The 22,801-nt window shown below is 34.3% G+C and overlaps 4 protein-coding genes across 4 annotated transcripts; 2 read left to right on the top strand and 2 right to left on the bottom strand.

The window, feature by feature from the left end:
• Positions 1-1,344: 1,344 nt before the first annotated feature.
• On the bottom strand, positions 1,345-4,018 carry LOC131599520 (protein At-4/1-like). The gene is made up of 8 exons (XM_058871843.1): positions 3,855-4,018; positions 3,661-3,766; positions 3,524-3,579; positions 3,369-3,446; positions 3,202-3,275; positions 2,321-2,454; positions 2,109-2,204; positions 1,345-1,986 (listed from the first exon to the last, which is right to left on the bottom strand). The coding sequence occupies exons 1-8, from the start codon at positions 3,915-3,917 to the stop codon at positions 1,838-1,840; spliced, it is 756 nt and encodes a 251-aa protein (XP_058727826.1). The 5' UTR covers positions 3,918-4,018; the 3' UTR covers positions 1,345-1,837.
• Positions 4,019-8,274: 4,256 nt separating this feature from the next.
• Positions 8,275-13,985, bottom strand: LOC131595083 (probable inactive purple acid phosphatase 28). Its single transcript, XM_058867331.1, has 4 exons — positions 13,701-13,985; positions 13,464-13,611; positions 9,190-9,581; positions 8,275-9,075 (listed from the first exon to the last, which is right to left on the bottom strand). The coding sequence occupies exons 1-4, from the start codon at positions 13,899-13,901 to the stop codon at positions 8,605-8,607; spliced, it is 1,212 nt and encodes a 403-aa protein (XP_058723314.1). The 5' UTR covers positions 13,902-13,985; the 3' UTR covers positions 8,275-8,604.
• Positions 13,986-14,740: 755 nt separating this feature from the next.
• On the top strand, positions 14,741-16,122 carry LOC131597722 (protein FAR1-RELATED SEQUENCE 5-like). Its single transcript, XM_058870399.1, has 3 exons — positions 14,741-15,291; positions 15,375-15,403; positions 15,950-16,122. The coding sequence occupies exons 1-3, from the start codon at positions 14,741-14,743 to the stop codon at positions 16,120-16,122; spliced, it is 753 nt and encodes a 250-aa protein (XP_058726382.1).
• A 102-nt stretch (positions 16,123-16,224) lies between these two features.
• On the top strand, positions 16,225-16,728 carry LOC131597721 (uncharacterized). Its single transcript, XM_058870398.1, has one exon. The coding sequence runs from the start codon at positions 16,225-16,227 to the stop codon at positions 16,726-16,728; it is 504 nt and encodes a 167-aa protein (XP_058726381.1).
• Positions 16,729-22,801: the final 6,073 nt, after the last annotated feature.

Here is a 22,801-nt window from a genome sequence, read left to right as displayed (position 1 = left end):
TAGCCTAGTCGAGTGGCGCGATGTTTCTTTGTTTAGCACTTAGTATAACTTGAATTCATATTGTTTTTTTAGGTTGTTTTTAGTTTCAAATCAGCAACATCTAAACATTGCTAGCTCACATCACAAAGTCAGAAATATGTACATTTGGATGCTCACTTTAAAGAGACAAACTTTTGTTTGGATACAAAATTTTATCTAATCCAATGATAAAATTAATTGCGTATCGGTTTGATTTTAGATTAATAGTTAACAAAATTCATCTGATCCGATCTGATTCAATTTTATGTGGTTTAATTTAAATGGAGTTTTAGATATCCAAATTACAAATCGTAAATATTTATTTATTATAATTAATATTATAAAAAAACACAATAAAATAATAGTTTTGACATAATATATAACGTATAATATGTTTAAAAATAATATTTCAGAATGATAACGATCGATTATGTGTTGCACAAGTGAAATAGTAAAGAAAATAGTTTAAATTAAATTAATAAATAATATTAAAACAAATTAAACACAAATGAATAATAGATTAATACAATGTATCATACTAATAAACAATAAATAAGTAATAGGTTTGATTTGATTCGGTTTTGAAATATCATTCTAAAATATGAATTAATCCAAGTGGTTTCATAAAATGATATTTAAATAAATCTAATAATATTTGATTTTGTATGGTTTTTGGTTTTTAAAGATCGATTTAAGATTTTTATTTCAATCAATTTAGATTTAAAGGTATATAAATTTATGTCATGTTTCCTTATAAGATCGTGAATATTGAGAAATTGATGGATGGATTTATATTCTCCTTTTGGAAATGATATTTTTGAGTAAGTGTTCTAAGTGTCTTTGTAGTTTCTATAGTTGATCAATCTAATCCTAAAAGTGCACCAAGTCTCATTTTTTAGTCTAACTAACTAGTTGTGTTTGTTTGTTATTACTAGTTTGTGAAGTGGCTGAAAGTTAGTTAAGATTAACTAATTTTACTAGTTTACTCGATCATCAAGGAAATCACCAAGGGAGTGGTATTTTGAGCTATAAAACCATATTTTTTTGATCGTATTAGTAATCATTAAATTCAATACAATCATTCTACACTTCTCTCTCAATTTTTCTCCCCTTACTAGTTGCTTGAGTAGCAAGGCAACTAGAAACATTTGATTTCAATCCAATATATTGGTGTTGTTTCCCTTTTCACAAAGTTAGTATATGTTGTTATGGCTCTTGATCGAACTTTCTTAAAAGAAAAATGAAAAAGAAAAATGGCTCCAACAACACCTGAACATGATACTTGTACATACACATACAGAGGCCTTGGCTATGTGATCATGATAAGATAGTTAATATTAACAATGATAAGATGGAGTTGTTCACAACTGAGGCCTGAGTCTAATGCGTGCAAAGACTGTGATTGTGATAAGGAGTACAACAATGAAAGGGACACAAACATGGTGTTGTGGGTGTAGATGGTGGACAAGATCGAGAAGGGTGTAAAGGGGGTTCAATTTTGTTTTTAACCGAATCAATGGTCTATGCTATTATATACTAGAAGATGTTTACGTCTGTTAATGTTGCGATCAAATTTCAATGGGCTTCGGCCTTTGGATACCTAATTCCGGTTCGACTTGAGAATAGTGTAACCATGATCTTTCGGGTCATTTTCCATCATAGAACATAACCAATAGACTTATTTAGGCTTGCCTTTTTTTCCTATACATCAACCCCTTTAAATAGAGGCTTGGTTACAACTTGCAATGCTTAGAAAGTATGTATATCACCCTGTTAATATCAGATATATGCCGTATCCTCGTGAACTCAATTGTTATCATTACTTACCCTCTTCAGTATGAGAAAACATTCTTTTCAGGACCTCGTTCTCCTTTCTAAGTTTCATGATTTTCTGCTTAAGTGTTTCCACCTGCCAATTTGATGTCATTTCTTGTTGTTGATCAACCATCTTTGCCTTAAAAAGCAGCACTGCAGTGAACACAAAAAGATAATTTCGACTGATTTTACAAAGTGACAGAAAATGAAAATGCTCAAACAGATAAATAATCGGGTTTTATGCAAGTGTAATTGCTATGAATTTAGTGGCTTACATTCTTTTTCCAAATTTTGCATTTTTCTGTTCAAGTCATTTTTCTCTTCCTGCTCAGCCGTAAGGCAATCTTTCAAATCCCGGATTTCAGAACTATCTGTCAAGCCATGATGACCAAATGAAACAAATTTTCAACCAATAAAGATATATTGCAACCTTGTGTTGACAAAAATTGATTCTTGTAAAGGTAAATTATATAATGAAGTGCCTCACATTTTGATTCCACTTCAAAATGGATTTGGTCCAACCGGTTTGCTAGGACTTGCATATGGTTTTTGTGGGCTGCTATATCTCCATTGAGTTGACTTATGGTTGCTTCATAAGCTGCTTTCTCTTGTAGTGATTCCCTAATGTAAAGTGAGATCAATGTGTGTGTTAGTTAGATCTTGAGCTTAAAAATCAAAATTATTTCCATACAGTAAATTTGACACACCCAATTTCATTCAAACCCTTAAAATCATAATTTAAGCAGATTTTGTACGAGCCTCCAATACTTAAGCACGAGATCTTAAGTAGGATCAGTCGGCTTGTGAAAGATCATAAAACTCAGAACGTTAGCTCGGCATCGAAGATCCTACCGAAGGGGAAAAAAGTCATTTCATACATATACATACTCATGCATACACAAAAACATGAAAATCATAATATAGACCCCAAAAAAAGACCCCCAACACGTTTTTTTTACGATCTTACTTCAAAAAGCTCGATCTTAACCACACCGGTGATGAAAACGATCTTTCTCTAATTGTAACACTCTCAAACATCTTTAGCACATAAGATCGTATGGTTTTACGATCCAGCACTCAATCTTGACAACAATGCTCCAATATGTATCAAAATTCACATATCATGTTATGGACATTGATTCCACTTTAATTAGACACACTTCACCTCTACTACGTAAAAATAGAAGTGTGTCCACTTTCATTGAAACACAAAAAGTTACCTAAATACTCCTCACATGATTCATTCATAACTAACTTAGAAATTTCAAAATTCACATGGAATCTTCAATAGCATGGCCATCATAAGAAACAAAACATAAGTTTCAGTAGCAGAAATGTCTATACAAGTATACAACCATAAATACTCACTTAACTTTCGCTTCTAAACTAGCAATTTTTCCATCATATTCTTCCTCAAGCAATTTCACAGCCCTTCTATGTCCCTGCTCCAAAAGAAGAAAAAATATTCCAACAATTAACAAGGTAAGTTACTACTAGTAATTTTCCCTCTTTCAACTTCAATTTACAAAACTCACATCTTCTTTAGAGATAACTTCATTCTTCGATCTTTCAAGCTCTTCTTTCAAATGCAAGCATTTCGCTCGAAAATCAAGCTGTATAACAGTTAATCAAATCAAATTAACAAACACAGCAACAACACATTATTCCAAATTCCGACCAATTGAAGAACCTGATCAGCCACATTCTTCAAGGATTCCGAATACAGTTTCGCCAACTCTTCATTTTCTGAAACTTTGCAAAACTAAATTTAACAAATTGAAATACTGCATCTACGAATTCTAATAATTTTGTACTTATTGATCGAACCTTTTTTGAGGTTATTGCAAGTGATTTGGAGAGATTCTCGCAATTTTAACTCGGAACTGTGTTTGGATTGCAGTGACTGGAATTCCGAAATGCTACTCTTTACATCCTGAAATATTGCACCAACTATATTCATGAAAAATTGACGGAAAAAAATCAAGAAATTAGGGTTTAAGGTTGGTTAGGGTTTTGAATACCTCGTGGATCTGATTGAAAGCTGAGAGCAGTGAGTCCATTTCTTCGTCACTCGTTGCCGCCATTTTTCTCTCTTTTTCGAAAATTATAAAATTCGTATACCTCTTGCAACGATTTTCCAGTTGTTACTAATTGAGTGGTATAATCACATTTTTGGGCCATGGGCTCATTTCTCACATCTGGGATGAAAGCCCAACTAATGGCAATTTCTTTTCCACCCTTGTATTTGTTAAATTGTAATTCTTTTGTGTTGAAGTGTTGTAACCACGTTGCTACTCTTAGATTTGATTTAGCTACAAAATAGGTATTTTGAGCTTTTATGTTTTGGACTTTTGGTTTAGGGAGAAAGCATATCTAAAACTATAAATAGAGAGAGTAACCCCTATTTTGCATAAGAACTTGTATTCACAGATTTGCAGTTACAAGTGAATAAAAGGTTTTCCACAGTTTGTGGGTAGAGAGAAACTCTGCAGAAAATCATCTTCTTCCTTTTATTTTCGTAAACCCTAATTCACCTTTTTCCCAAATTCCCTTTTATTTCATTGTCATTGTGTAGTGATAAAGAATTACTTAATGGTTTGAGTTTGATTCAAACATCTGGTATTTAGAGCTCTGGTTAAATGATTCAAGGCAAGAGAATGGCGACGACAATGAATCATTCGAATGGGCATTTTCCAACAACTCTTCTAATTCTGAAAGGAGATAACTATGAGAATTAGTGCAAGCAGATGAAGAGTGTGTTCTGTTGTCAAGATCTTTGGGATCTTGTGAAAGAAGGGATAGAACCGCTTGCAGAAGACGCGACGGATGAACAAAAAGCCGCACATAAAGAATTAAATAAGAAGATTTATAAAGCTCTCTTTATAATTCACTAATGTCTGAGTCCAGATAATTTTGAAAAGGTTAGTGATGTAGAATCTGCAAAAGAAGCTCGAGAGATTCTTGAAAAGTCTTTTAGAGGTGCAAAAACGGTGAAAGAGGTGAGGTTACAAACTCACAAAAGAGCATATGAATTGCTTCAGATGGAAGAAAGTGAAAGCATAACTGATTTCTTCATTAGGGTTATGAAACTGGTGAATCAAATCATGGTATGTAGAAACGTTTTGACATCAAGATCAGTTGTTGCAAAGATCTTGGGGTCATTGGCTCCTAAGTTCGACCACATAGTGGTAGCCATAGAAGAGATAAAGAGAGATTCAAGGACCAATGGTACTTAGACTCATGATACTCATCGCACATGTTTAGAAGGAAAGATTGGTTTGTAAAGCCTTATATGAAGAACACTGTGAAATTTGCAAATGACTATACTCTAGCAGTTGAAGGTATTGGTGATGTTTTGATTATGAGGAAAGATGGAAAGAGGTCAATAATTTCCAATGTGTTATACATATCAGGCGTGAAGAGCAATTTGCTTAGAATTGGGCAGTTAGTCTAAAAGAACTACAAGGTGTCGATTGAAGACAAGATGATGAGACTTATCGACATAAGTGTGAAGTTAATTTTCAAGGCTCTCATGTCTCAGAATAGAACCTTTAAGATTAAACTAAATATGGTGGAGCACGAGTTCCTTACAATTGCAACTAGAAGAGATGAATGAATATGGCATTATCGATTAGGCCATCTCAACTTCAATTACATCAGAGAGTTGAAAAAGAAGAAATATGGTTTCAAGGTTACTAGAGATTAACATTTCAAGAGTAGTGTGAGAGGAATATGTGCAGGAAAAACAACATAAGAACAACTTCAGCAAGGATGCAGGAAGCAAGTCGAAGGAAATCCTTGAAGTCATATACTCTGATGTATATGGACCAATCCAGGTGGATTAGAATAGAGGTAACAAATACTTTGTTACATTCATAGATGATTTCAGTCAAAAATTATGGACTTACCTGATCAAGAAGAAAAATGAATTGATCGAGGTATTTTCCAAGTTTAAATCTATGGTCGAAAGACAAAGTGGTCGAAAGCTCAAGGTTCTGAGGACTAATGGTGGTGGAGAGTATGTGTCGAAAGACTTTGACATGATATGTGAGAAATAAGGTGTGCATGAGGTGGTGCCACCCTATACTCCACAGTAGAATGGAACTGCATAAAGGAAGAATTGAGCCATCATAAATATGGTGAGAAGTATGTTGAAAGAAAAACATTTACCTAAAGAGTTTAGGGGTGAAGTTGTGTCGACGACAACATACATTTTGAACAGATGTCCTACGAAGAAGTTAGAAGGAATTACGCCAAAATAATGTTGGTCTGGTGTGAAACCTAGCTTGTGTCATATAAAGGTATTTGGATCTATAACATATAGACATGTTCCTGATCAGTTGAGAGGAAAACTTGATAACAAGTCGAGTCAGATGATCCTAATAGGATATCATTTGACTGGTGGATACAAGTTGTTTGACCCTGTGAACAAGCAAGTTGTGATTAGGAGGGACGTGATCATAGATGAGCTTAAGGAATGGGATTGGACTGAGAATGTTAAGAAGGATTTAGTGAGAATATTTCATGAAGAACCAACCACTAAAGTCGAAAGAGAAGAAGTTCGACAAGAAGAAGTTAGAGGTGATGCATGTCCAAGCAGTCCTCGGAAAACAAGACACATGTCTACAAAGTTGCAAGAATGTGTGGTTACATCAGATGATATGGTCGATGACGAATGTGAACGAGTACATTATGCTTTCTACGCATATGTTGAACCCGTCAATGCAGCTGACGCAATGAAGGATTCAAAGTGGGTGAAATCTATGAATGAAGAAGTGAAGTCCATCAAAGACAACAACACTTGGTCACTTGTCGAATTGCCTCAAGGCACGAAGGCAATTGATGTGAAGTAGGTATACAAGGTGAAGTGTAACCCTAAAGGGGAAGTGACTTGACACAAGGAAAGGTTTATGGCGAAAGGATTTATTTAGAAGGAAGGAATTGACTTCGATGAAGGTTTTGCACCTGTTTCCAGAATCGAAACAATCAGGTTGGTTGTTGGTCTGGCGAACATGAACAATTGGCACATGTGTCAGATGGATATTAAATGTGCATTCTTGAATTGACCCTTAGACGAAGAAGTCTAGGTTGCATAACCAGTTAGGTCTATGAAACATGGCGAAGAAAGAAATGTGTACATGCTGCATAAAGCCCTGTATGGACTTAAGCAAGCTCCAAGAGCTTGGAAGAAGATCGACAATTTCCTAAGGGAGAAGGAATATTTGAAGTGCACAACTGAGCATGGAATATATGTAAGAAGAAGTAAGAGTGAATTGCTTATACTATGTCTCTATGTCGAAGACTTGTTGATAACAGGTAGCTGCAAAAAATAGATCGAAGACTTCAAAGGTGATCTCATCAAGGAATTCGAAATGTCTGATCTGGGAGATGTTTCATATTTCCTTCGCATCGAATTCTACAAGAGTAGTAGAGGTTTGCTTATGCATCAAAGAAGATATGCAAGTGAAGTTCTCAAAATATTTGAGATGGAAGAATGCAACTTGACTTCGACACTTGCAGAACCAAGACTGCAACTGTCAAAAGAATTAGATAAAGATGATGTCAACCCAACCCAACCCAATACAAAAGATTTATTAGGTTATTGAGATACCTTTGTCACACAATGCCTGACTTAGCATATAGTGTGGTTATGGTAAGTAGATTCATGCAGACGCTAAAGGTATCACATCTAGCAGCGACGAAGAAGATACTAAGGTATCTGAAAGGAACTCTCAACTATGGAATTTTATTTCCTGCAGCTGATATGGGAAAAGAATGCAAATTAGTGGGTTATGCCGACTCAAATTGGTGTAGTGATGTTGAGGATCGAAAATTTACAACTCATATATTACCACGTTTCATTCCAAGACTCTATAGCATATTCTCTCCTCCATCATTTATTTTAATAATGGAACAAAGAGAAAAAAAGAATGACGCATAATCTCATTGTCTACTTCAATAGCGAGAAGCCCCCACTTGAATTTAGGTTCACATAGATCACCGTCTTATCGAATTAAAATCTATATTAGAGATTTTGTATCCAGTCAGTCGAAGTGTTGTGAAGCTCTATTATTGTTCACCCTCAATTGACAACAATATATTTCACCGTTACAAAACTAAAGGTCTGATCAAGATGGATGTGAAGATTGTGCGATCCACCGAAGATATTCTTAAGATGTTGAAACGTTCTCGACCATCACTTAATAATGAAATGTAATGTTAGATTTACGTTAATGTATTTATGTAATGTAACATTTTTAATGTATGTCATAACAATGATTGAGGTTAATTTATGTTAATTTATCAAACACAACAACTTTTGGAAATACAGTTTATCAAACACATTATCTGGATAATCAAAAACACGACAATCGATTTAGGTGACCACAATCCGAAACTAGAGCTTCTAGTTTCATTCATGAAATCATATAATTTACAAAACTATAACACTCGCTTTTCATCATTGTAGAGACATGAACAGAGATTTAATTGATCATTTTAGAGACTTTTATACAATCAACCAATAATAATTGTTTGATCATTGAAATTATTTGATTTCAATCATGTCTACTCAAAAGTTGTACAAACAATGATTTGTAGTTGGTTGATATAAAAAGTTTTAGACTAACAGCACGCATCAAAATTAATCTCAAATCAAAAAAATTGTATTACTACTTATTACGGTGAACATCAATGTTATACATAAATACAATGCAGAATTGCAGATACTGTACGTGCAATGTGGTAGGCAGCAGAATAATACCACCATGGTCATCTAGAAACCAATCGATCCCATAGGATTTGTTCATCGATCTTGCTCATCTTCTCATCATCAAGTCGTTTCCATGTTTTAATTCTCTGCACCGTTGTCCAAGAATTTGTTCCCTTCTCAAGTTCAGCAAGTATAATCCTTGCTCTTCTTGGCCACCCCGCTTTTCCATAGCCATGATAACCAAAGCCGCCGCCGTAACAAAACCATATGCCATCCAAGTTTCCACAAAAGTCATTTTTATGGTCGTGGCCTATGAATACAGCCTTCACATTTCCCATCGAGACAAGCGTTGGCAAGACCGGTGAGTTCACCCGTGAACAAGCTACACCTTCTTGAAATTGACCAACAATCTTTTTGTAAAACAGATTCCGAACTTCTGGGATCGGAACATGAAAAAACGCAAGTGCTGGCGGTGTAATTGGGGTAGAATCATGATCAGGAGTAGATTGAAGAGGATCCTGCTCTTGTCCCTGTTAGTGTGACCTGCAAAATGTTAATGGGATGTGGGAATTGGGAAACTTCCCTCAAGGGAAAAGAAAGTTCATGTCACGAATAATAGAAGAAGCGCGTAATTGCATTATTACCTGGGGTTCCTGAGATACATGACGCAGCCAATGAAGTTGAGAGTCCTTGATCCAATCATAAGTTCGAATTCCCTGATAAACAACCCTGTCGCCGCTGTCAAGAAAGAAAAGATTCAAAACACTACTATTTGCCAGCATGGAACCTGGGGCACCATATACTCTTAGGTTATAATTTCCAAAACCATCAATTTTAGCATCTGACGGATTGATCTGGGAAACTGAATAGTCCATAAGGGATATTAAGGACATTAATTCTTCACGATTCAGACTTGATTCTTGGTCATGGTTTCCCAAAATTGCAGCCCAAGGAAGTCTTGATTCCATGGCCGGACCAAAGGCTTGAAACATAGATTCGGCAGCATCAGAGCTGCTTGATCCAAATATATTATCTCCTAATACCAATAACTGAATCCATGTCAATGAGGCACATTCAGAAAATATACAAACACAGTCAGCATAAAATAAATTAAATACATTCAAATATCACATGGCTATAACGTTAAAGACAAAGAGACACCTGAAGAGCAATCATGTTTACCCCAGCCATGTCAGATATTGTACAGAATTAGTAATGGTATATTTCTTTTTTTATCTTAAGCCTCCAGTTTCCAGAGGAAAAAGATTTTAGTAATCAAGAATTCGGCAAGGTTATAAGTAATGTCCAGTTAAGAAGTGCTCTAGTCATATGGTTAACTAAACCATATAACTAAATTGAATTGGATTGAACCAAAAAAAACCTAAATCGTTTAAATGGTTAATGAACTGAATCATATATTATAAACAATTCAGTTAACCAAATTTAAGTTTATAAACCGGTTTAAACTTCTTTGAACTGTTTAACTAATTTATTTTTTAATATTTTTACAAATTTTCAAAAATTAAAAAAAATAACTCCTATATATTATATATTATGAAGGCTGAATATAGCAAATTTTATACTATCTTTATTATATGGTGTCAATTTTTCCTTTCCAAATTGCAAATTAATAATTAATTTATTTGACTGAAAATATGAATATTTTTTTTATCTTGATTAATCAATTCCAATTAAATGTAACAAATCAGTTTTTTTATCTTAATAATCAATTTGTTAATAATTTAATGATCTCATACAAGTCATCAATAAAGTTTGCTTCCCCAAGAAAATTTAATGCCTCCAAATAAATGAAATTTATCAAATGTAAATGTAGTGTTCGAGAACAATTTAAACTTTAGTGTCTGAGAGCAATTAAAATAAGTGGTTTATATTAAATTATTTCATTAAATTTGCCATGCGATTTTTTTTCTTTCCTCTTAACCCAATCTAACACTAAAGTATTGTTCACTTCGTTTTCTTTCAACTCCTTACCATCAATCGAAAATTATCGATCTACTTATATATTCAATTTTTATGATTATAATTATACCTCCCTCTATATCACAGCAAGATGTAAATACCACCTATGTTAGCACATTTCAGAATCCTTTTATATTCTTCTATCATGCTCGTGCTCTTTTCATAGAATAACAATAAAAATTGTAAATTAAATTTCATCTGTCAACTTTTTTTTATTGTTTTTTATTTGCTCATTTATGCAAAAAGAAATAGAAAATTATATTTTTTTTGACATTCTATGCCTGCAAAAAGAAAAGGTTGGGGGAATTAAAATTTCAAAATAAATTGATTCTAAAACGATTTTAAATTTTCTTTAAAAAATAATTTTTTCTATAAAACTAGTTTACAACTACAAACTGGTTTTAAACCAATTTATATATACAAACTGGTTTAAACCCGTTTATAACTGAATTAAAACTGTTTTAATAGTTAACTGAATTGTTATTAATGTGGCTATTAAAAACTGAACTAAACTATTTATATGGTTCGGTTCAGTGCAGTTTATAAACCACGAACACCCCTAGATCAAACATGTTACATGGTTACTACCAATTCAACCTTACACAAAGTGCATTAACGACTCGCGCTCAACCACTTAGATTGTAATGGTATAAGCTGGAAGAATTAATTTTCAGCCCAAGAATGGTTCAAATGCTGCTACTAGAACTGAATCCTTAGAAAGGGAAAAGCCTCTCCGGATATTGCTACAACTGTATTAAAGGAACTAATATAACATAATTTCTATTGTAGCTACTGGGGGTGGCAAAACGGGCCGTGGCTCGCCGGGCCGGCACGCGCATCCGCCAAAAAATGGCGGGTTGGGATTTTAGGTCCGCCGCTCGCCAAAGCCCATCCCGCTAATACCCGCCGCCCGCCATATCCGCCCCGCCAAAACTCGCCGCCCGCCAAAGTCCGCCCCTTCTCCAAAACTCACTCTTTTTTTAATTAATTATAGTAATTGCAATTCTTGATGGTTTATTTTATACATTTATTTATAAATATATGTAATATTTTTTTAAGTAAATTTGTTAAAAAGTTGTTTTTATAAAAAATTGTTTTAAAAAATAAGTGAAAAGTTTAATTAAAAGGTAAAAAATGTCTATTAATCTATTAAAAAAATATAAATAAAAATAGGCGGGTAAGCCTGCCGCCCGCCAATCCGTTATCTTGGCGGGACGGGCATGACTTTTATGCCCATTTTACTTGGCGGGCATGCCCGCCCCGCTCATTTTTTGGCAGGCATAAGACGGGGCGGGCGGCCCGTTTTGCCACCCCTAGTAGCTACTGTGCCCTAGTTGCACAGTATACTTGCCTCGTACGACTGTTCCTAACTAATCCCTAGAATCTAGAAAACTAATCCCTAAGATCTAGGAGCTAACTAACTGATGTAGTTAGCTGTGTGAGTCAATAAATAGATCACACGAGTTGTATTTCAGTTTAGAAAATATATAAGACATAAAACAGAAGAACTCACTTAAGAATTATCTCTATCAATCAATAGAAATATAGAATTCTTACAAACTGAAATAAAATAATCAATTAAACAAGTTGGTCCATCAAGGCGCAAGGGCTTGAATTCAGTAAGTATATCCTAAGTTAGAACCCACTTTTACTCCATTTCATTTGGTCATTTTTATTCTAGTCAAGCCAAATGTAATAGGTTGCATATGAATTCTATTCTTATCTTTACTTCTATATAGTTAAGAGATATGATTTGCTAAACAAGCAAGTACAGATCTTAATAGATTCTCCAAAAATGCACTCCAAAGAGCTACTTTGTCATTGTCACCCTACTTTGTTAGACCTATAAAATAAAGCACTAAGAGAAACAAATATTTCCCTAGGTCTGCTTATAGTGCCATATAGTTTGCAAATATGCATTACTTGCAACATGGAAAGCCGTTTATAATTGTTTCTTCTCTGTAAGAAACATCTGACTGTTGTTTCCTAGAAGGTTCTGCCTCTTAATTTACATAGCACAACTCTGCTTGGCTCTATGAAATGACAGGAAGTGTGATTGACCCTTAGGCAAAGTATATAATTCAAACAAAGAAGAGTGGGACTGAAAGTTAGCTGAATTTTAGTGTATGTTAGAATGGACAGAGTTAGCAAGTTCCCTAAAGTCACCTGAAGAAAAATAGACATTAGAGAAGTTGAATAAAGTAAAGTTTGCTGTTGGAGGTACTCAGTTGGTACATGCTAAACGGGAAAGCAGAGAGGAATTCGAAGGAATAAGGACTGAGTCTTGGGACAAGACTAGATTGCTGCTCATCAGCATTCTCCAGTTGTTAAATCTAATTAGAGGGCTACTTATGATTGTAGAAACTAGAGCATAATTTCCCAAACAGTAATTCCAAGTTCATATCAACGTCTTCTTATTTATCTCCAGCAACAAATAGCTAACACTGAAAGGTTCAAGGTAGTAAAAAATTGAAATTCAATGAGTGATAGTTTTTAGTAGGATAAACTTGTAAGTTCCTTTTTGTAGGATAAGTTCCGGAGCTTTGACAGCCTAGAACTATGAACCATTATTAGTGTAGACTTCTTTGTATGTTTAAAATCCTCCAAAAATTAAAAGGATAAAGATGGGTTTAGTATTCATCACCTAAAATTCTTCACCATTTCTCTCACATAAATGGAAGGTTTATCTAAACCTTCTTTAGATATAGGGCTTGTTTGGATGGGCTTATTTGAGCTTAATTAGTGCCAATTTTTGTGATACAATTTGAGAGACTTAATCAAAACAGCTTATTACATTTTTTATATATTATTTTAAACTTAATTTTGTAAGTTCTTCTAATATATCTACTGAAAACAATTTAAATTTATTTTATTTTTTGTTAAAAACTGAAAATTAACAAGCCAAAAATAAACAAATGAACTCGGATCAACAAATTACCGGTAAATGCAATAAAATCAGGACTCTCAGCTTGAATAATCCGTTTCAAAAACCTTGTAGTATTAAGATCAGAACAAAACTCGAACTCAGAAGCCAACACGTCCCTGCACCTTGTTACCATTCCATTTCCATAATGCATATCAGCAACCTATACATCACCAAACAAACCAAAATTAAATATTACAAATTGAACAATCGAGATTTTTCTTCATGCTTTGGAAAATGAGAGGAACGGACTTGGAGGATTTTGAAGGTACCGTCGGAACGGAACCGGAGAGGAAGATCGGAGGTTTTCTTGATACGCACTGTTTCGTTGCCGATTGATAGTTTGCGTGAGAAATTGGTTTGGTGTATGAGGTGAATGATTGTGATGATGAAGGTGAGGTAGAGTAGAGAGTGTTTCCAGTTTTTTTCTGGTTTTTTGCTGTCAGAAACCATTTTCTTTTTTCTTTTTTTTTTTTCTCTTCTTTTTCTTACATTTTCTCTGTGAGTCGCACTCACTCCGTAGTAGTAGCATATCAGTGTTTGGTTTTTTTTACATGTTTGATTTGGAGAATTTAAGCTGGCACCCCCAATTAGACCGGACACCTCCAATTTCATTTATTTCGAAAAAACCTTGATACTATTTACCCTTTAAAAAATTATTTTTGTCAAATAAAATTTACAATTATGGTGTAGGGGTGAAAATAGAAATTTCTGGTAAGCAAAACAAAATTTCCGGTTGCAGGCAAAGCATTTATATTGAAAATTGTTTGAGTTTGGTAAATTTCTCGTAGCGAATTATTAGAAATTTTAGAATTTTCGGGGCGATTTACCAGATTTTTCATAATTTCCGAGGCGATTTCAAAAATATTTGAGGAATACCGGAAATTTCCGAAATTTCTGGGAAGACTCATACTATCGAAAATTTCAAATTTCCAGAATACCAGAAATTTCCCAGTAAGTTGAAATTTTCGGTATGTCTGCAGATGACATTTTGTATCTATGTGGTCCAGCGCCGACAGCATCTTTTACAGACTCATGTACATATTATACGAAGTTCTTCAACACATATACGGTATGTTTCAATTTGAAATAATGCAGTTTTAATTGATTTTTGTCATTTATGAAATTGATTGATACGTTTAATAATTGTGCGCTGCAATTTACAGATTTTTAACTCCCGATCAGAAGTTTTAGCATGAGCACAATCTATTGGTAAAGAATATGGTATCGCTGTTGTTACTATTCGTTTTGATTCTGCTAATGGAATACGAGGGAGGAAGGGTAAATTAATCATGGATTGTGAAAAGAGGAGAAAATTACAAAAGAAAAAAAATGCATCTGAAACCATTAGTTCCTCTGATGGCATTTATAGTAAGAAGGTTAAATGTTCGTTTAGACTGAGATCTATTCCAAGTGGTTCTGATTGGAAGGTGGTGGTTAGATGTGGGATGCATAATCATAGAGTAGAAAATGATCTGGAAGGCCACAATATATTGGGTCGTTTAAAAGGTCATGAAAGAGAGTTTGTGAATGACGTGACGAAGTATCATATGGCTCCTAGGTACATAATTGCTGCTTTGAAAGACAAAGATCTAGAAAACCTCACGACCATTATTCAAGTGTATAAAGCTAGATCAACATACAGAGTAGGCAAAAGAGGTACATTGACTGAATTGCAAATTTTATTGAGCCTTCTTCACAAATATAAATACATGTGTTGGACTAGAAATAGGGACAACTCAAATATTGTAGCTGATATCTTCTGGACACATCCTGATTCTGTGAAGTTGTTGCATATGTTTCATTTGGTTTTAATATTTGATTGTACATACAAGACAAATAGGTAAGTGACTTTATTTTTCACATCATAAAATCTGTTGTGGATGTTTAGTGAGCTGATTACTTATGTGCATTTCAATCGTGCAGGTACCGGATACCAGTGCTTGAGATTGTTGGTATTATATTAACTGATGTTTTCAGTTGCCTTTGCCTATTTGGAACATGAAAGGGAGGAGAACTTCACATGGGCATTGGAGAAGCTCAAAGAATTATTCACTTCAAAGAAATTTCTACCAAAGGTTATGGTGATGGACCCAGAACTTGCACTGATGAATGCCATGAATTCTATGTTTCTAAATGCAACTCATCTATTATGTTCGTTCCATATTTCAAAAAACATGAGCATGAAATTTAAAGAGTACGTGAAATTAGAAAGACACGAACATGTCATATGGAACAACATCCTGTATTCAAATTTGTTGGTTCTAGCAAAGAGAGATGCGGCTGCTTCATTAGAAAAACACATGGGTTACCGTGTGTGTGTCAGCTTGCAGGTTTCCAACTTCTAGGCAACCCTGTTCCTATAGACTCAATTCATGTATTCAGGACGAAAGTGCACATTGCAGATCACGAGCCCGGTCATGATGAGAGTAGTAAAAAATGGGATTTGGAAGAATAGTGTGAAGAATTGAAGAGATATTTCAATACTTTGGATACTGTAGGTCAGAGGGTGTTGAAGAAAAAAGTTCGTGATCTAACATATCCATCCACAACTTCAATGTGTCCACCGCCGGTGAAGTACAAGTCAAAGAGGGGAGTTAAGAAGAGTAGAAAGGGTCAAGAGAGTGACGTGCATCCTGATCCTAGCCAGTGGGAGCATGTTGAGGCTTCGTAGGGGAGTCAGACTATGAAGAGATTATGCACAAAACAAACAACAAGTCAACAGACCATTGGTAGCCAACTGTCCACCAAGTCTTCCAAACATATTTATCTGTCAATGTTTCTTGCTTTCTTACATCCATACATTGATGACATTATCGATGTTGGTGATGATGGAAATTGTGGTTTCCGTTTTATTACAGCTTTACCTGGGTGGGGAGAGGAGTCATGGTCTTTGATACGAACGAAGTTAGATACTCAAGTACATCAACACTCTGATTTGTTTTCCAAGTTGTTCTATGACAATGTTTCTATAGTTAAGAATGTGTTACGCGTAGAACACTTGGGTGTGCAGGATAGGGAAAAATGGACGACGATTCCTGATATGGGTTACCCTATTGGTTATAAATACATTGTCGTATTTGTTTCCCTTCCCATGACATTTAACATCACTTTTCCCCTTATCTTAGCTCCACCTATGTATACGAGTATGCACACAATAATTGTTATTGGTTTTATCAACGGGAATCATTGGGTTCAGGTAAAGTTGAAACCTGATTTTCCATTGTCTCCCGTAACTGACCAGTGGAGACATAATTGTACTGATGATGCAAAAGCATAGGATCAGCTTATGCGGGTCACTTTAGACACTAGGAAGACCTGTATAGAAAGTCATTGTAGTTTTCTTTTATGCATATATGTATGACAATTATTATTATTATTATTATTATTATTATTATTATTATTATTATTATTATTATTATTATTATTATTATTATTATATATATGTTAGGTTGGATATTTATTTTACCGAATTTATTATTCAAGAAAAAGATATTAAAAATAAGAGGAAAAAAGCATCAGTACTACCGGAAATTTGAAATTTCTTGAATTTTTTTCAATTACCGGAAATTTCAAAGTTTCCGGTATGTTATACCTCTTCACCGAAAATGTAGAATTCCCCGGTGTAACGCCCCGAATTTAATTAATTAGTTAATTAAATTATGGAAGGAATTATTTATTGGATTTAGCTGAAATTGGATTGTTATGCTGATCGAAGATATTAAGTTTAAGTCGGATTTATTTAGTCGGTTTAATTGGAGGATAATAGTAAGAATAATATGATTTATTTATTGGACTAATTGATTTAAGTGAATTGGGTTGGATTAGTGTGTGGTAAATAGCAATGAGGAAGTGTGAATGATTGGCCCAATAAGAGTTATAGGAGTTATTTGGATTATTTGGAAAATAAAGAAAAAGAAAAGAAATAGGTTTTTGTTGTACTGTACGAAGAAAATAAGGGTTTGGAGGAGAGATGAAGAAGAGAGCAATGGCGGAAGAGAAAAGCCAGGGGAAGTCCAATTTTCGCAGCAAGTTTCTGTGGTGAGACACCTTAGCAAAACAAACGTTTCTCCCGATCCAACCGTTGGATCGTCGCGGTTCTTGGACACAGCGTTCCAGACTCGTAGAGGTAACTTCTGACCGGAGCGATTTTCGTTTTGATGATTTTAAGTCCGTCTGACAAAACGATTTCCGAACAGGTTTCTGGTGCGTCTCTGCACGTTGTTAGAACAGATTTTCGGAGAAAAGTTGGAAGCGGCGGCATAAGCTATGGCAACCGGGAGAGTAGAGGAATCTCCAATCCAAAGGTAAGGGTGGGGTTCTTACTCTATAACCGGGGTTATGATGAACACGTATGTGGGATGGGGTTTATGAATTTGCCTCAGTGTCGGTGTTTGATTATGTGGTTGTTGTCGCATGCATACATTTGCATTGTTTACGTTGGCCTAGATGGCACTTGATTACGTTGGCCTTGATGGCACCCTGTTTACGTTGTTGAAATGCCTCGATAACCTGGCATATGTTTACGTTGGGAGTTTTACTCCAAATGGTACCACATGCATTTGCATAGTTGAGTCACATTCGATTTGTATGTTTGAGCTGTTGTTGATGTTTAAGTTGTTACCGTTGTTGTTGTTGTCGATGTTTAAGTTGTTACCGTTGTTGTTGTTGTCGATGTTTAATTTGTTATCGTGTTTTTGTTGTTGTTGCTATTTGATAAATTGTCGTTTGATATAAGTTGATGTGGTTATAAGTTGCTTTTGTGATTAAGTTATTGTTGGTTATAAGTTATGATTGCCATTAAGTTGTTATTGCTGTTAAGTTGTCATTACTGTTAAGTTGTTGTTGTGATCAAGTCGTTGTTACTAAGTTGTTGTTATTAAGTTGTTGTTATTAAGTTGTTGTTATTAAGTTGTTGTTATTAAGTTGTTGTTATTAAGTTGTTGTTACTAAGTTGTTGTTATTAAGTTGTTGTTATTCAGTTGTTGTTACTAAGTTGTTGTTATTAAGTTGTTGTTACTAAGTTGTTGTTGCTAGTAAGTTGTATTGATTTAAGTCGCTTACTCGTTGTTGTATAATTGCTATGTAAAGTGGTAGAATTTGTATAATCCTAATCTAATATACTGTTTATCATACACCTGTTTATATTGTATGATATCTCACCCCTTCTGTAATGATGTTACCTATTATGGGTAATTGAGCAGGTACTCAAGAATAGCTGTGGAAGCGAAGTAACTTTATGAAGTCTTTAGTTGCTGTTAGTCGATTGGTGTCTTGCTCTGATACGTAGCACTCGGGATGGGATTATGATTGTTTATGTCGGTCATGTTGTTGTTATTATAAGACGATGAATAGTTGTTATTATTTGTTGTTGAAATTGTTTCTAATTGTTGTTATTACAATAATTCTTGAATAATTATAAATTGAAGTTTTGATTTTAGTTGGATAAAGTTGTATATGATTTATAAGTTGTGAACGCCGAATGCTATGTATCATAATAAAAGCAAATATAGGTTGGTTGTTTGTTGGAATAAGTTGAGAATGTAATGCCTCATGTTTAATGTTTGAAATTTCCGCATTCTGATTTAAATATAACGTTGGGTAGATTTGGGGTGTTACACCCGGTACCCCACACGGTAAAAAACAATAACTTTAACGGAATTTTCGGTATTGTACAAAATTTCTGGTATTTCCCAGAAATTTTAAAATTTTCGGTTATTTGTGAGGACATTAACGTAAAAACGCCAAAAATAGGGGTGCCAGGTATAATTGGGGGGTGGGAGATTAATTTCTCGATTCTCTTAGATTAGCGTAAACATGATCAAATTAGAACATGGCTCCCACCCAAAAACAGAGTTGCTGCTTTGACTAGAGATCCAAAAAAACCTAACGAGCGTTACCCAGGTCCATTGACTGAAATGCAACATCTGATGAGTCTCATTCATGAAGATAAATACATGTATTGGACAAGAAACAGGGATTCTTCCAATGTTATTACTGATATATTTTAGATGCACTATGATTCAGTGAAGTTGTTGAACATGTTTCATTTTGTGTTAATTTTTTATTGCACTTACAAAACAAACAAGTACTTCTTATGCCAAAGGATTCTATTTTAATTTATTTGTTTTAAAAGTTGTTGGGAGTTGTTGATGATATACAAAACAAACAAGTACTATCTACCACTACTTGCGATTGTTGGTGTTACATCCACGTAGTTAACATTTTTTGTTGGTTTTGCATATCTGGAACACGAACGGGAGTAAAACTTCATGTGTACACTTGAAAAGCTAAAAAAGTTATCCGCTTATGAGAAGTTTCTACCAAATGTTTTGGTGACTAGCCGTGAACTGGCTTTGATGAATGTTGTGGATGTTGTGTTTCCAAACTCAACTCATTTTCTATGTTTGTTCCATTTTTAAAAAAACTTTAGTATGAAGTGTAAGGAGTATATCAAATCACATAGACAAGAACATGATATGGATATGTGGAAGAACATCATGTATTCTGATACGAAGATTGATTTTTTGGTACACCTAAAGTATTTTGAAGTTGTATGTGCTGATATTCCAGTATGTGCATGAAACTTTGTTGACACCCTAAAAGAAATATTTGTTACTGCTTGGACTAATAAAGTCACTCATATAGGGAACACAACAACCAACAAGTACATTGATGTTAATATGAATATATTTACATTAGTAATTATCAAAATCTAACATTTATCATGTTTGTGTTTTTAGGGTTGAGTCTACTTATTGGAGACTAACCAATATGCTGACAAGTAGCATGGGAGATTTATGTAGAAGTTGGGATGTTGTTAACACCATGTTGAAGTTGCAATTAGACTCAATTAGAGTGTCATTTCAGAAACGTGTATGCAACATTGAGAATTGGTATAACACTCCATTTTACTCCAAATTACATGGCTTTATTTCAAGACAATGTATACAATACATTGGAAAGGAACTAGAAAGGATAAAATTTGTTGGTTGTGACAAAGCAGCATGTGGTTGCTTAAGTATAACAACACATGGGTTACCTTGTGCGTGTTAACTTACATGTTTTCAAATACAAGGAGAGCCTATTTTGTTAGATTTGATACATGTATTTTGGAAGAAATTATTCATTGAAGAGCATGAGTTCACTAAAGAAGATAGTGGGACACAGTTGGATTTAGAAGAAGAGTGTGAAGACTTGAAGAAGTATTTCAGTACACTGGATATTATAGGTCAGAGGCTGATGAATAAAAAAAGTTTAAGAACTAACCCAACCATCCACAAATTCCATGTGTCCACCACTAGTGAAGTACAAGCCAACGAAGGGAACTAAGAAGAGTAAAATGGGTGAAGTGGTGATGTGCATTCTGATCCGTCACAGTGGGAGTATGCTGAGGGTTTGCAGGGAAGTCAGAGTACGAAGAGATCATGTACAAAACCAACTGCAAGTCAATCGTGTAACATGTCTTCAAAATTAGAATATTTGTCTCAGTTTCCTATTTTCTTACACCAGTACATTGATGACATTGTTGATGTTGCTGATGATGAAAATTGCGATTTTTAGGCTATTTCAACTTTGCTTGGATGAGGCGAAGAGTATTGGTCTTTGATTTGGACGCAGTTAGATATTAGATTTTATCAGCACCATCAACTGTATTCCAATTTATTCTATGACATGATACCGAAAGTTAGGAGTGCATTGCGGGTTGATGGATTTGGTGTGTAGGGTCGTGATAAGTGGATGACGATTCTTGATATAGGTTACCCTATTACTTCTAGATACAGTGTTATATTTGTCTCATTGCTTATGAACCTTAATATCACATTCTTCCCATTAGTGATAGCTTCAAGCATAGCGTCAAGTAGACACAAAATTATTACAGTTGGTTTTGTTAACAACAATAATTGGGTTCAGGTGAAGTTGAAACCCAATTGTCTCTTACTTTCGTCACAGACCGATGGAGATAGAACTATAGTGAAGTTGCAAAAACATGGGAATCAACATATGCAGGATGTATTAGGCACTGGACAGAAGTAGCTAAAAAGTCGATATAATTTGTTTCGTATATGTATATGTTTTGTAGTGATATTATAACACTTTGCATTATATGTATATGTTTCATAGTTATACTATATTGTTAAAAAAGTATAAAAAAATAATTTAAAAAAAATCTTTACTACCTACTCTAGACTTTTCCAAATTTCCGAAATTTTTTATGCATACCGGATTTTTCAAAAAATTTGGTAGGTTTTAACAATTGTCTGGATTTTTCAAAACATCAGGTCATTTATTTTGGATATTTTGAAACATCCGGTAAATCATAAATTTTTTCCATAACGCTTATATTTTTTACCAGCAATTTATAAATGTTTGGTATTTCTACATTCTTTTGTAAAACATCCAGTATTATATCAAAATATTTGGTTTTTCTACATCCAAACGGTAATTTATGCGAAATATCAAATAATTGATGAAAAATCCGAAAAAAATCCCAAACTTTAAAAATCCGGTAATTTATAACAAAGGGCAAATACATTATCACAACCCCTTTGTGGGGGTGTCAGGTACAACTTGGGGGGTGACAGGAAGATTTCTCCTAATCCAATAGGGATTCTTTTATACAATCCCATAACTTACTCACACACTAGCGAAATTCTAAAAATAATTCTTAAATTTAAATTTTAAAATTCAAACGAGCTTAATACACAACAAGTCATCTCTGGAACACGCCACAACCACAACTAGGGTTTAAAAACTCCAGATTTTGGAGTTCGCATGGTACATTATATTGAACTTCAAACGCACCTAACACATCACATCACACCTATGTCCAACCTCAAAACTACACAATTTAAAATATTTTGGATTCTAATGTTTTGATTTCTTAGAAAAATTATAATATGGACGCTGCTATTAAAGCTAACTTGCGCCTTTCCCTCTCCCTTTCCATTTTCATTTTTGCAAAAGAGAAAAACCAGAGAGTTTTTCCTGATTTGCGCTTATGGAGCTTGTTTTATCATTTTTCAAGCATTCTCAGAGCTTATATCCATTGCATTGAAGTTTATCACGTCTCTACTACACTATATTACACGTGTCTAAAGTTCTACTCTATTGCATTAGTAAGTTATTCATTCACTTTCCTTTTTTGATTTCACATGCATGCATAATCCTAATAGTTTATATATATACATATATATATATATATATATATATATATATATATATATATATGTGTGTGTGTGTGTGTGTGTGTGTGTGTGTGTGTGTGTGTGTGTGTGTGTGTGGTAATTTTGGCTTAAATGAAATAGATATGTCATTTGTGTTTGTCCTGAACTGTTTTGCTTTGAGTTTTT

The sequence above is a fragment of the Vicia villosa genome, linkage group LG4, assembly GCF_029867415.1.
Source record: "Vicia villosa cultivar HV-30 ecotype Madison, WI linkage group LG4, Vvil1.0, whole genome shotgun sequence".
Classification (NCBI taxonomy): domain Eukaryota; kingdom Viridiplantae; phylum Streptophyta; class Magnoliopsida; order Fabales; family Fabaceae; genus Vicia; species Vicia villosa.
This window is presented reverse-complemented; position numbering and strand designations above follow the sequence as displayed.